This window comes from Physeter macrocephalus, chromosome 15, assembly GCF_002837175.3.
Source record: "Physeter macrocephalus isolate SW-GA chromosome 15, ASM283717v5, whole genome shotgun sequence".
Classification (NCBI taxonomy): Eukaryota; Metazoa; Chordata; class Mammalia; order Artiodactyla; family Physeteridae; genus Physeter; species Physeter macrocephalus.
Window position 1 is genome coordinate 43,295,415 of NC_041228.1, and position 14,605 is coordinate 43,310,019.

Genomic DNA, 14,605 nt, shown 5'->3' on the forward strand with positions numbered 1-14,605 from the left:
AGTAGTTATTTCCACTATTTTATCTTTCAGGTCACTTATCCGTTCTTCTGCCTCAGTTATTCTGCTATTGATTCCTTCTAGAGAATTTGTAATTTCATGTATTGTGTTGTTCATCATTGTTTGTTTGCTCTTTAGTTCTTCTAGGTCCTTGTTAAACGTTTCTTGTATTTTCTCCTTTCTATTTCCACAATTTTGGATCATCTTTACTATCATTACTCTGAATTCTTTTTCAGGTAGACTGCCTGTTTCCTCTTCATTTGTTTGCTCTGGTGGGTTTTTGCCTTGCTTCTTCATCTTCTGTGTGTTTCTCTGACTTCTCATTTTGCTTATCTTACTGTGTTTCGGTGTCCTTTTCACAGGCTGCAGGTTTGTGTTTCCTGTTGTTTTTGGTGTCTGTCCCCAGTGGCTAAAGTTGGTCCAGTGCGTTGTGTAGGCTTCCTGGTGGAGGGGACTGGTGCCTGTGTTTGGTGGATGAAGCTGGATCTTGTCACTCTGGTGGGCAAGACCATGACCAGTGGTGTGTTAAGATGTGTCTGTGACCTTATTATGATTTTACTCAACCTCTCTGCTAGTGGGTGTGTTTTTGTTCCTGTCTTGCTGATTGTTTGGCATGGCATGTCCGGGTTGCTCTTTGTTGAGTGGAGCTGTGTCTTAGCATTGAGATGGAGATCTCGGGGAGAGCTTTTGCCATTTGATTTTATGTGGAGCTGGGAGGTCTCTGGTGGACCAATGTCCTGAACTCAGTGCTCCCACCTCAGAGACACAGACCTGACACCCAGCCAGAGTACCAAGACCTTGTCACCCACAGAGCTGTGAAGAAAAGGGAGAAAAAAAAAAAGAAAAAAAGAAAACTGAATAAAATAAAATAAATTTAAAAATTATTAAAAATAAAAATAAAAAGTAATAGAAAGAAAGAAAGAAAGAAAGAAGAGAGCAACCAAACCAAAAAACAAATCCACCAATGATAAAAGCGCTAAACATTATACAAAAACCAAACAAAACAATCAAAAAAATCCGGACAGGTAGAACCCTAGGACAATGGTAAAAGTAAAGCTATACAGACAAAATCACACAAAGAAGCATACACATAAACACTGACAAAAAGAGAAAAAGGAAAAAATATATATGTATATCTATATAAAAAAAATAGGAAGCGAGCAACCAAATCAATAAACAAATCTACCAATTATAATAAGCTCTAAATACTAAACTAAGATAAAGATAAAATACTAAACTAAGATAAACATAAAACTAGAAACAAATTAGATGCAGAAATCAAACCCCAAGTCTACAGTTGCTCCCAAAGTCCATCGCCTCAATTTTGGGATGACTGTTTGTCTATTCCACAGATGCAGGGTCCTGAGGCTGCTGGGAGAAATTTCCCTTTCTCTTCTTTTTTTTTTTTTTTTTTTTTTTTTTTTGCAGTACGTGGACCTCTCACTGTTGTGGCCTCTCCCATTGTGGTGCACAGGCTCCGGACACACAGGCTCAGCAGCGATGGCTCACAGGCCTAGCCGCTCTGCGGCACTGGCATCTTCCCAGACCAGGGAACGAACCCATGTCCCCTGCATCAGCAGGCAGACTCTAAACCACTGCGCCACCAGGGAAGCCCCCCTTTCTCTTCTTTGTTCGCACAGCTCCTGTCATTCAGCTTTGGATTTGCCCCCCCCCCCCATGTGTAGGTCACCTGAGGGCATCTGTTCTTCCCTTAGACAGGGCGGGGTTAAAGAGCAGCTTATTCGGGGGCTCTGGCTCATTCAGGCCAGGGGGAGGGAGGGGTATGTAATGTGGGAGAGAGGCCAATGTGACATTGCAACAGCCTGAGGTGCACTGTGTGTTCTCCCGGTAAGTTGTCCCTGGATCATGGGACCCTGGCGGTGGCGGGATGCACAGGCTTCCAGGAGGACAGGGTGGATAGTGACCTCTGCTTGCACACAGACTTCTTGGTGGCTGTAGCAGCAGCCTTATCATCTCATGCCCAACTCTGGTGTCTGTGCTGATAGCCATGGCTTGTGCCCATCTCTGGATCTCATTTAGGCTGTGCTCTGATTCCCCTCTCCTCGCTCACTCCAAAACATTGTTCTCTTGCCTCTTAGGCAGTTCCAGACTATTTCCTGGACTCCCTCCTGGCTAGCTGTGGTGCATTAGCCCCCTTCAGGCTGTGTTCACGCAGCCAACCCGAGTCCTCTCCCTGCGATCTGACTTCCGAAGCCCGAGCATCATCTCCCAGCCCCCACCTGCCCCTGCGGGTGAGCAGACAAGCCTCTGGGGCTGGTGAGTGCTAGTTGGCACCGATCCTCTGTGCGGGAATCTCTCTGCTTTGTCCTCCGCACCTGTGTTGCTGCGCTCTCCTCCATTGCTCTGAAGCTTCCCCCCTCTGCCACCCGCAGTTTCCGCCCACAAAGGGCCTTCCTAGTGTGTGGAAACCTTTCCTCCTTCACAGCTCCCTCTCACTGGTGCAGATCCCGTCCCTATTCTTTTGTCTCTGTTTTTTCTTTTTCCTTTTGCCCTACTCAGGTACGTGGGGAGTTTCTTGCCTTTTGGGAAGTCTGAGGTCTTCTGCCAGCGTGCAGTAGGTGTTCTGTAGGAGTTGTTCCACATGTAGATGTATTTCTGATGTATTTGTTGGGAGGAAGGTGATTTCCATGTCTTACTCCTCTGCCATCTTGAAGGTCACTCGAATTTTATATTCTTTACCAATATATAATGGGAATAAGTCAAATGCATTTTTACCTGTTGCTTTAAAAATGGACTTTGTGAAATAAGTTATTCCTGAAGTTTGTAGATAGTTCTTTAGAATTTTTAAGACTTCATCATAATTATTTTCTTTCTTTGCAGCAGGCATTTTGGAGATCAAAGATGGGGAGAAAAGATGCCTCCACTATAAAACTTCCTGTTGATCAGTACAGAAAGCAAATTGGTAAGCAATGAATTACCTTTGATACATTCTTGTGAATTAAGATGAAGAAAAAAAGCAATTATGTGTGATGTTAAGAAAATAACTTTTCCCTAATACATATGATGCACAGAATATGAATAACAAAGGACTGCACAGAATTTTTAAGGAAGAAAAATCAGTGCAGCCCTGTTTACCTCTGAAGAAATACCTTTTTTGTACTTATGATTTTTCAAAGCTCTTTTAGGTTTTATTAATTTGGTAATGCAGAAATAGTTTTATTGTTATTCTTAAGGCAAGGTGCTTGTGTATAATCAGTGTTTTTAATATTAACATCTGTTTAATTATTTATTTTTATCCTTATAAAATCTTTCAATTCTTTTGACTCTTAGTGGCAGTAATGTGATAACCTCAAAATTCTCCATTAAAATTTTAACTTTGTAAACTGGTGGACTAGAGAGAAGTCCAGTCAACAGCAAAGGAAGATAACAGGAAGCTTTCCTGTTTTAGACTATGCTCTAGGTGCAGGATTTCCTACCCAATCTTTTCAAGGATGCATGGAGTATTTACAAAAAATTACCTCCGTACTACATCACAAACCAAGTCCCCTCAATTTTAAAAAATCAATATCCTGCAACCACAACTTTGAACAAAGTGTAGTAAATTAGAAATCTGTTGGAAGCCAAAAAGTTAACTTCCCCTTCCCCCCCCCACCCTCTCTTCTTACATGTTCCTTCCTGTTGCCACCTGTTCCCATTCTTTTGGAAATTAAAATAATAATAATAAAACCTCTTCTAAATAACTGACAGGTAAACAAAGAAGTTACAAGTCAGAAAATAAGTAGAAGTAATTGATAACAATAGAGTATATACCTGTTTTATAAATATGATACATAAGGTACACTCCATAAGGGAAAAGATGTTTCTGCAAAACAAAGGAGATGAAAACAAAGTGAAAAATATTTAAAATATGTAACCAATTAAAAATTTACATGTAGAAAAATAAAGCCCTACTATAAATAAAATAATCTGGAAATCCAATAGTAAAATGGGCAAAAAATATGAGCAGGCAATTCATAAAAGAGGAAATCAAAATACACAAACAAAACCAAACAACTATTACAATAAGAAATGCAATCAAAAGAATCTTATGAAAGATTTAACTCACCTAACTGATGGATAATGCAAATTAAAAAACAGTATTTCTGACTATATTATTTCTTAGGAGAAGGTTTATGATATTTGATTTCTTTTGTATATATCTTCCTTCACTTATAGGATGCAGCATGAGTAAATAGTGTGGGTTGTTATATTATTTATGTGTTTAAACAGAAGGACTGACTTACCAGATTGAAGTTTGATCAAATGGGATGTGCTAAACCACATAAATAAAGAATAACCATATTGGGGATCAATCCATATCCAACTCATAAATAAACAATTCTTAGAATTTTGACAAGTGTATATATCCATGTAACCACATATGCCAATCAAAATATAGAACATTTCCATCTTCTCAGATAGTTCTAGTCGGTCCTTACCCACACCCCCCATATGCAACCACTGTTCTGATTTCTATCATCACTGATGACAGAAAAATAAAATAAAGCATCAGCTAAGATTTTTATTGAAATTGAATTGTACCTAATGATCAATTTTTGAGAATAGACACCCTAAAAATCTAAAGTATTCTGTTCTATAAACATTACATATCTTTCCTTTGATTTAGTTCTATTCATATATATAAGAGCCAAGAAAGAATAAGACAGAGAAAGTAATATAATTGTAAAGTCTCAGCCCTCTTCTTATACTAAATTGTTCTGAGGATTCTGTGTTATGCACTATGTTCCCATATAGAATTCTCTTTCCTGTTTCACTTCCTCTTGAAAATATAAGCAGGCACAAGATCTACCCTTCTCACAGGATGCTTGTGAGATCCATAAAAAGTGTTAGAGCAGTTTGTAAAGTAGAGTGTTGCATGGACATGAGTTATCCTGGGTATACTTTGCAAATACAGTAATCATGATCAAACAAAATATACTAAAATTAAAATAGCGAGGGTATACTTTTGTTTACTCTTTTTAAGGATAATGCACTGCAGTGTTTAGATTTTCATGTATATACTATAGAATAATATAGTAATATTATGTAAGTAATAATAATATGTAAGATTTTATAAAGACAGAGAAAAATGAAATAGAAATGTTAATTAGTTATTTAATTAGGATATTAAATAATTCGAGAATTTTCTCAAGGAAAGATTTTTTTTTCCTCACTTAATGTGTCAGAGTTAGAAAGTACCAGAAGCCTCAACTCATACTAATGATGATAGATGGTCTATCACTGACACTGTCTTCCTTACATGGAGTTCTATGTAGACGTTTTCCCAGATATGATCGAAAATGTGAGGAGGGAATAAAGCAGCTAGAATTATTTTAAGAAGATATTTCAATATTGGTGGTAAAAAACAAAGTACAAATAGCAAACTGAGTATCACAGTGGTTTTTTTTAGTATTCAAGCTGTTAGTAAGCTAATTTAGATTTCTAATAAAGTTTCACAATGAATAGAGGTGTTGTATGTGTTCAGTGTTCACTTGTTACTAAATGTCATTTATTTATGTAATTTTTGTATGGTCAGTCAGTAACTGTACTTGGCAAAATCAGTGCCATTTTTGAATGATGATTTCAATATCACTGTTTAATATTTGCCTTCCACTAAAAGTTTTGCCTTTTAAATTATGTAGTAAATGACAGTGATTAATGGCTTTCACAAAAAGCCTTTCTTACAATAGTCTTTGCTCAGTTAAGAATCAAATGAGCTGACACTGTGACTGGAAACACCTCATAGATAGAGAATTTTCACATTAAATGGACACTATGTTAATTACTGTATCATGATCTTGAAATGTGTAGTGAACTGAGATGGAATACCCTTCTCACTTTCAAGGCAGTAAACTAAGAAAAACTGAATATTCTGAAATATTGCTGACTGCAAGGGGAAATAAATTGGTTTGGGCCTTACATTTCTTCAGAAATAATGTTTTAAAAATAGATAGTGTGAGACTGGCTAATATTATATGTATTATTCTAGAGATAAGTTATTTCAAAATTGGAAAAGAATAGAATTTTTAAAACTTCTAACATAATTAAGATATTTTATAAATAGATATTATTAAATATATGAGGCCAAATAATACATGTGCTAGGTAAATCATATAAAAATTATAACTAATTTACTTATAAATTTCTATTTTCTTATATAACAGAAGTATTATAGGCATCTTGTGCCATGCACATCTTATTTCATCCTCATAGTAGTCCTATAGGAACTATTGTTAGCTTCATTTTTTACAGATCAGGAAAATACAGCACATATGGGTTAAAGAACTTTCTCAAGGTGCTACATTTGGTAAGAGGTAGAGCCAGGACTCCATTCCAAGAAACTGACCACAGAATCCCTTCACTATACTGCTTCCCTGGGGCCAAAAACTATATTAGGTACTGGCAGATGCAAAAATAATTATGTTATAAGATCTGAGTTCATGGAATTTGCAGTATAATAGCACTATGGCTATTATGACTGTCTGAGGAAACTCTGCTCATAATTTAGAAATACAAAGTCCAAAATAAATTCTGGTATTTCTTAATTCTCTCTATATTTTTAAAAATCCTAATGTTATTATTGTAGTTTATTCAGTAAAAATTCATATATAATGGTATATGTATTTACTATTTCCTCTATTCCTAATTCTGTTTTATGTTCCAGACCTTCTATCTAAAATCATTTTCTTTTGTGCCTGGTAGACATCATTTTTAGAATTTCCTAGAATATATGCCTGCTTGTGGCAATTTCTCAGTTTCTTTTTTAAAAAAATGATATTGATATACCATTATTTCTGAAATATGTTCTCTTTGGCTATAGAATTTGCATTTGGAAAGTTTTGTTTTTATTTCATAGTGTGTTCCTTCAATATATGAAAATGTCACTCCTTTGCATTTTGCCTATTATTTTTACTCCTAGGAACTCAATCTAAATGTTACTTCTGTAAAAATAATCAATTTTTTTTTAACCTCCTTTTAAGATTTTCTGTGTCTTTGGATTTCTACAGTTTCACTAAGATGAGTCTAAGTATAGGTTTGACTTAATTTATTCTATTTGGGGTTTACTGGGCTTCCTGTTGTTGTAGATTCATTTTTTTAAAATATGTTCTTGAAAATTCTTATCCATTGTTTCCTGAAAATATTACCCCAGTTTCATTCTTTTTCTCTCATTTTTGGCAAATACCAGATATCCTATTGCTGTACAATAGAAAGGTGCATTTTCAGCTTTACTAAATGCTGGTAAATTACTCTCTAAAGTGGATGCACTCGCTATTTTACAGTCACAGAAACGATGTAAAATGTTGTCTATTTCTCCATATTCTTTGTTACTTTTTAGACTTAAAATTCTTGCCAATCTCATACATGTGAAACTGTATTCATTCTTATTTTAGTTTTCATTTTATTACTTACTAAGATTAATCATCTAATATATTTACTGATCTTTTGATTTCTCTCTTTGGCAAATCTATTGCTGCCATTTTTCTTTTTTTGTGTGTGAGTAGACTTTTAACTACTATTCTTTTCTTTCATTCTTTTTTTTTTCATCTGTAAATAGATCTATATTTTCTTGAGCCAATTTGTGTAGCATCCTGGGATGAAGCTGAATGAAATCTACTGAGCTGTTTTTCTCTCATTGCATTGTTTCATTTCTTTATTTATACTGATAATAATTCTCTGTTACTTTATTCCATTATCCAATTTGCTTCTTACTTTGGAAATACCTTGCTTGTTTAGTTACTATAGCTTTTATACTTTTATACTTTTTTTAATAGTCTTTAAAATGGTAGGACAAATCCTCACCCTTATTTGTTGTTTTTAAAACTTGTCTCAACTACTCTTGGTCCTCTATCTGCTCATGTGAATTTTAAAATTAACTTTAAATAGTCATGAAAAAGGCCACTGGTGGTCAAATTTGAATTCCATGGGATTTGTAGATTACTTTGTGGAGAATTTATGTCTTTATATGTGAAAATTCATATCAATTTTATCTTTTGAAATGATCATATGGCTGGTAAATTCAAAAAATTTTTATTATTTTCTTCATAAAGTTATTGAGTATTTTTGAGCTAAATAGAAGTGATACATAATTTATTTGCTATTATTGCATAATTTTTTTGCTAATATACAATTATATTTTGTAATTGGTTCTTGTTTCTATATAAACATAGTAATGAATTTTAATTATTAATCTTGTACTAAGCAAACTGCATTTTATTAGTAGTAATAATAATTTATAATTTCTCTTGATTTTCTAATAGGCATAATTAAATTTTTTTTAACCTTTTTATTTTATCTTTCATATCTTATTATGTTGTGTTTTTCAAGTAGTGGATATAAATTATTGACTTTTAAGAAAACACTGCAATCGTTTTGCCATTATGTATAATACAGCTCTAGGGTTTTGGTACATACTTGTTGGACTAAGGAAATTCCCCTTTGTTCTTAGTTTGCTAAGAGTTTGTTTTTCTTTTTTAAAATAATAAAGTATGTTGAATTTTATTGAATTTTTTTCTACGTCTGTTGGAAGGATATTTTTTGTTATTTTGGCAAATTGTATTTATAGATTTTCAAATGTTAAACTATCCTTGCATTACTGATGTATATCCTACTTTGTCTTGATATTTTTTAATACACAGCTGAATTTAGTTTATAATAATTTAAGATTTTTTTAACATCCTTCTTCATGCCTGAAATTGGCACATAACTTTCCCTTCTCTTACCATCTTTGTTCAGTTTTAGTTTCAGAGTCATATAAGATTTCTATAATGAATTGGAGAAATATCTTTTTTATATGCTCCAGGATAGGTTATATAAATTTGGAAATATGACTTTCTGGAATGTTTATAAAACTCCCTAGCAAAACCCCTGTCTGAAGCTTTTTAGGTGGGTAGACTTTTAACTACCTTTTTTTCCATCAGTTAATAGATCTATATTTTCTTCAGCCAATTTGGGTAACATATTCAGTGATAAAGTTGAACAGAAAATATCAAATATATTCATAAACAGTTATGCATAAAATTCTCTTAATATTTTAAAATTATAACTGTAATTTCTATTTTTAATTGATGCTATTTAATTTTACTCTATCTTTTTTCATCATCACTCGAGATTTGTTTAAATTTTTTATAAATCTTAAAGAATTAGCTTTTGTTACTAGATTTTATCATTTCCTTTTCCATAATTCTACTGTTGTCTCTGATTTCCTTCTTTGTAATTATTTAACTTGTCTCTTTCTTTTATAATTATTTGAGTTGAATTCTTTGCTATTTGATTTACAAACATTTTTTACTAATGCATTCATTTAATGGATCAGTCTTCTTCACTACATTATTGGCTCTGTTATATTATTTTAGAGCTTTCTTGAGTTATATACAGTTATCCCTCAGTATCTGCCAGGGATTGGTTCCAGGACCCTCTGCAGGTACCAAAATCCATGGATGTTCAAGTCCCATAGTTGACCTTTGTATTAATGGCTCTGCATCTATGGATTCAACCAACCTTGACTTGTGTGGTACTGTCTGTATTTACTGGAAAAAAATCTTTCTAAAAGTGGACTTACACGGTTCAAACCCATGTTGTTCAAGGGTCAACTGTGTATACATATATGCATTTCAAATTGATTTTTAACCTTATTGTTTTCTGTTCAGAAAATGTTTTTAGAATAATGTTAGTTTTTGATATTAAGCTCTTCTCTATTGCTTACTATATATATGGTCAATTTTGTTAACAATCTCTCTGTGCTTGCAAGGGATAGGTATTCTCTAATATTGGGATGCAGTACTGCTTATATTAATTGTGGTGTTCAAATCTATTTTGTACTTAATATGAATGTATGAGCTGTCATTCTGTGAGAAAGAATAATTAAAATATTCTTACTAATTCCATGAAGCTGTCAATTCTTATAATTCTGTCATTTTTTACTATGTATATTTTGAGGTTATGTTTTTGTTGCATAGCATTTCTAAGTTGGTATATATTTCTTATAATTATTCCCCCTTTTCCATTCAATGCTGGCCTTTATAAAGTGCTATTATTTTTTTTTCAGAGAATCTTTTTTTGTCTTAAATTAATGTTGGTAATGACCTTTCTTTTGTTTAGTATTCTGATTGACATTTTTGTTCCTACACTTTTACTTTCAGCTATACTTTAATGTTATATTTTATGATTTTGATACAGCCTAAGAATCTTTGTTTTGGAGCAAGCAAATTTAATCGTATATTATTTACTGTGAATAAAAAAATCTAAATATATTTGCACAATTTTATTTTGTATCTTTTATCTGTGGTGGTTTTTCCTTGCTAATCTCTACCCTAACCTTCTTTCCAAAAAATACATGTCTTTTTTTCTTTTTTCTTTCAAATTTTAAAGTTTTGCTTTCCATTTCTTTCTCTATTTTCTTTTTTGTTTGTTTGTTTTTTTAATTTTTTCTTCCATCAAATGTTATCTGGTATATTTGACTTAGTGAAAACTAAAGTGTATCAATACTTTTTTTTTTTTTTTTTGCGGTATGCGGGCCTCTCACTGCTGTGGCCTCTCCCGTTGCGGAGCACAGGCTCCGGACGCGCAGGCTCAGTGGCCATGGCTTATAGGCCTAGCCGCTACGCAGCATGAGGGATCTTCCCGGACCAGGGCATGAACCCATGCCTGCTGCATCGGCAGGTGGACTGTCAACCACTGTGCCACCAGGGAAGCCCAATCAATACTTTTATTTATCCTAAACAATATAAAGATTTTTAACTCTTTATATCTGATTACTTTTTCCTGTTGTTCATGTTGTTGTGTGTATTACTTTCTCTCTTGTTTTTAACAGGATAATAATTATTATTTTTAACTGTTTAATCACCAATAATTACTTAGATCTAACTTTATGTTTGCTCTCTTTACTAACCACTACCTCTTATATTTTACATCTTCCTCCTGGTGAAGTTTCCTTGTTCCTTTTGCCTGAATGGAAATATCTATTAGGGAAAAATTCTTCTGTCTCTGCTTAAAAGACAATATTGTTACATTGTACTCACACTTGAATTATTGTTTCAGGTGTTTCTGATGAGAACACATCCATTAGTTTAATTGTCATTTCTTTTTGGTGTATTTTTTTTCCTGTCATTAAGAATTTTTTAACATATTTTTCAACTTTAATTTAATGCAAATATTTATTTTTACTGGTAAAAAGAAAAAAAGGGGGTGGGCTTCACAATTTGTGTGATTCTTCATCCTGGGGATTCTTGTCTTAAGTTCCAGAAGGACTTAAATCTCTGATTTTTTTTTTTTTTAATAATGACTTTCCTCCTCTCTAATCTCTCCTTCTGGAATTCCTATTATATATAAGTTCAGTCTTCACATTATAGCATCCATATCTCTTAAAATCACTTTTATATTTTATATCTCTGTCCTACTCTGGGTTACTTCTCAGATCTACCTTCCCTTTGACTAACATTCACAAATTCTTTCTTTTGCTCTCTCTCATTTATTTATTACTATGTCTATCTTGCACCCATAGATGTTTCATTTCAGTGACCTTTTTTTGTCCTGGGTAAAAGGTCTATTTAATCATTTAAAAAATCATACTGTTTTTATTCTGTTCCTTAATTTTTTCCTCTTAAATTATTTTAAATACCAATTTTATATATTCTTTCAGGTTTTAAAAGTTATTCCTTCTTCTTATGGTACCAACTTTCCCATTTGTTGTATTGGCTTATTTATTCTAGGTCATGCTATTTTCTTCTTTTTCTTTTTTTTTGATCTCTTTGTGCTTTATGGTTCTGAGTTTGTGTGTATGTATTCAGCTTCAACAGAGGTTTGTTTTTGTTTCCATTTTCTCCCTCTGTGGGAGTCCCAGCAGTCTGAATTAGGAAATATTCTTATGGAACAGTGTTCTATTTATTTATTGACAATGGGGATTTTATAGATTTTGGACTATTATTTTGGACTTATTTCTTGGCCTATTCGGATTCCCGCAATTTGGACCTCATACCTTGTTTTGGGTCTAACAGTATTAAGATTTGTATATCTCACAGGAGACACATCTATCTTCCACACCCTGGAGCTTAGAGAAAGCAGAAAGATTCCTTGCTATTTCTCCAAACAAGCACAGAATTATTTTTTGTATGTTTTGGTCAGTCCTTTGAGAACCTCAACTTTATCCATATATCTCACAGTGGCACTATACAGGCCTGGGCCTTTAAAATCTAATGTGCAAGCCTCTTGACGTCTAATACAGGCACTAATATGACCACCCTGACTTCTGCAACCAGGGCCACCAGGACATCAGCTGGAACTAGCTGTGTTGCTTTGAGTTTTTTCCTTGTTTCTGGCATTTGAACATTTTCTCTATTTCCTTTATTTTATTATAAATATATGTATGTATGTGTGTATGTAAATATGTGTACATCTAATATTAAGAGCTTTATAGAATGTTTGTCTGTTTGTTTGTTTCCTACTGTTTCTATGTACTTATATCAGAGAAGGGTCCATCTCAGCCCACTCTACCATGTTTTCAGAACTGGAAGTCCTTTTAACATTTAACTTTGCTGATTGCACATACCACTTCTTTCTACCTTGTTTACGTATTTATATTTTTATTTGTACCCACTAGGATTTAAACATTTTTGCAGGCAGAAGCTCTATCTAACTTTTGCATCCTTAATGATCATCCCTAATGATAGAAGATACTAAATAATTATTTGTTAAAATAATCAATAAAACAATCTCCCTAATTCTTAGGTAATTAAAATTCTATATGCCCTTTGTTTAACATACTCTGCTTATATTATTTATTGTTTTGTAATTTCTCTTGAAATAATAAGCAGTATCTTTAACTAACTCGAAAACTTATTGATATATGCTGTTATTTAATTTTTCTCGAGTTTGTTTCTTATCTTCTGTGTGATACTTTTTGTTGTTTTCCTTTAATTTTATCTCTGTAGCCCCAAGGGCACTTTACACATAGCAGCTATTTAAAAAAAGTTTGTTGATTTTTTTTGGGGGGGGAGAGTGGTGGTTAAATACAAACTAAAGATTGAGATACTTTATAATACCTTTTACTTAACTACATTTACCTTTCTTGAGGAGGAAGAAACTTTCCTCTGTCCTTCTAGGTTCTTCTGGCTGGTCTAAGAATTAAATTGATATGAGACAGATTAATAGGAGAAAAATCAAACAAAAGTTAAAATAACATGTATACATAGGAGAGACCCAGGAAAAACTGATTAACTCACCAAAATGGCTGAAACCCAAACCTTAAATTCCATCTTCAGCTAAAAATAAAGGAGGACTTGGGGGTAGCAGTTTGGAACTTTAAAGGAAAGGAAGGTAATTCACATGCAGATGGCAAGCAAACTTTTGGTAAGCAAATGTTTGCTGGGCCCTGCAGAGATAATTAAACACAGAGTTCACTCTGATCTGTAGGCACTGCTGAGTTTCACCCACCACACCCAGCCCCTATTCTTGCAGATATCTCTGGTGATAGCTCTATTTTTAGAACAAACTCTCTACCTAAATTTTTTAAACAGGAGAAGGTCAAAGTGTCTTCCTGAGTCTTTTTGGGCCTTGGTTGTTTTAAGCTCAAAATAATCTGCATGCCAAAGAGACATTTTGGGGTGGCAAATTTTGCTCCCCTACATGTATAAGTTGCTCTCCATATATTAAATTGTTGCTTGGTTAGCATTTTTATTTCTTTCTTTCTTTTTTTTTTTTTTTTTGCGGTACGCGGGCCTCTCACTGTCGTGGCCTCTCCCGTTGCGGAGCACAGGCTCCGGACGCGCAGGTTCAGCGGCCATGGCTCACGGGCCCAGCCGCTCCGCGGCATGTGGGATCTTCCCGGACCAGGGCACGAACCCATGTCCCCTGCATCGGCAGGCGGACTCTCAACCACTGCACCACCAGGGAAGCCCTTGGTTAGCATTTTTAATGTATTTTTCTGGGAAGTTAATTTATATCTCATAAGCAACTTGTTGCATTATCTTTGTAGCAACCCAAAGTAACGAACTTGTTTCTTAGTACTTAATGACTTAATGTGCTATTAAATGGTGATGTGTCCTTTGCAATGTGTGATTAATGTTAAGTTATTCTGTGCAAGCATTAAAAAATTATCATTGTTTGAGTTGCCTCTATAACATAATTTTAAAAGTTTTCATGAGATTTTTGTTTCTGAGGATCAATTTACCGGCTTCCTCTCTATAGCCCAGATATCCCTCAATAATTTTAAGAAAAATACTGTTTTCAAATTTACTCTTATAGATACCTCCTTTTTCTAAGTAAATATGTGGCATCATTTTGTATGAATAGCTAAGTATAAAAGTGTACAATGCTGATGAGAATCCATTAGATCTGTATTTTTATTGTGTTTCTGGTTTTGTAATAATTTTCTTTTTATCAACTTGATGGATTAAAATTTTAATTATATTTTGCCTGTGACCACGCAATTTGTGATTTTATTCATCTTGCAGCTATCAAAATGCAGACTTTTTGTTTACTGGCATAGCTACTGGAGCTTGCTATAGAGTTCCATAAGAAAGACTATTGACCCTTGCTTTTGCAAAGAGTTTTCTATAGTTATTTGTAGTTTGTAATATAGTAACTAAAAATTGTGTTCATATAGTAGTTGGAA

The 14,605-nt window shown here is 33.8% G+C and overlaps 1 protein-coding gene across 3 annotated transcripts in view; it reads left to right on the top strand.

The window, feature by feature from the left end:
- The window catches only part of TRIQK (triple QxxK/R motif containing), a 94,439-nt gene that overhangs the window by 49,846 nt on the left and 29,988 nt on the right, over positions 1 to 14,605 (top strand). For 2 of the 3 annotated variants that reach the window (XM_024115919.3, XM_028500576.2), the window contains one exon: positions 2,839 to 2,920. In XM_024115919.3, coding sequence (XP_023971687.1) covers positions 2,860 to 2,920 — 61 coding nt within the window. In that variant the 5' untranslated portion in view covers positions 2,839 to 2,859. The remainder of the gene's footprint in view (positions 1 to 2,838; positions 2,921 to 14,605) is intronic. The other variant, XM_007113843.4, reaches the window with a different exon arrangement.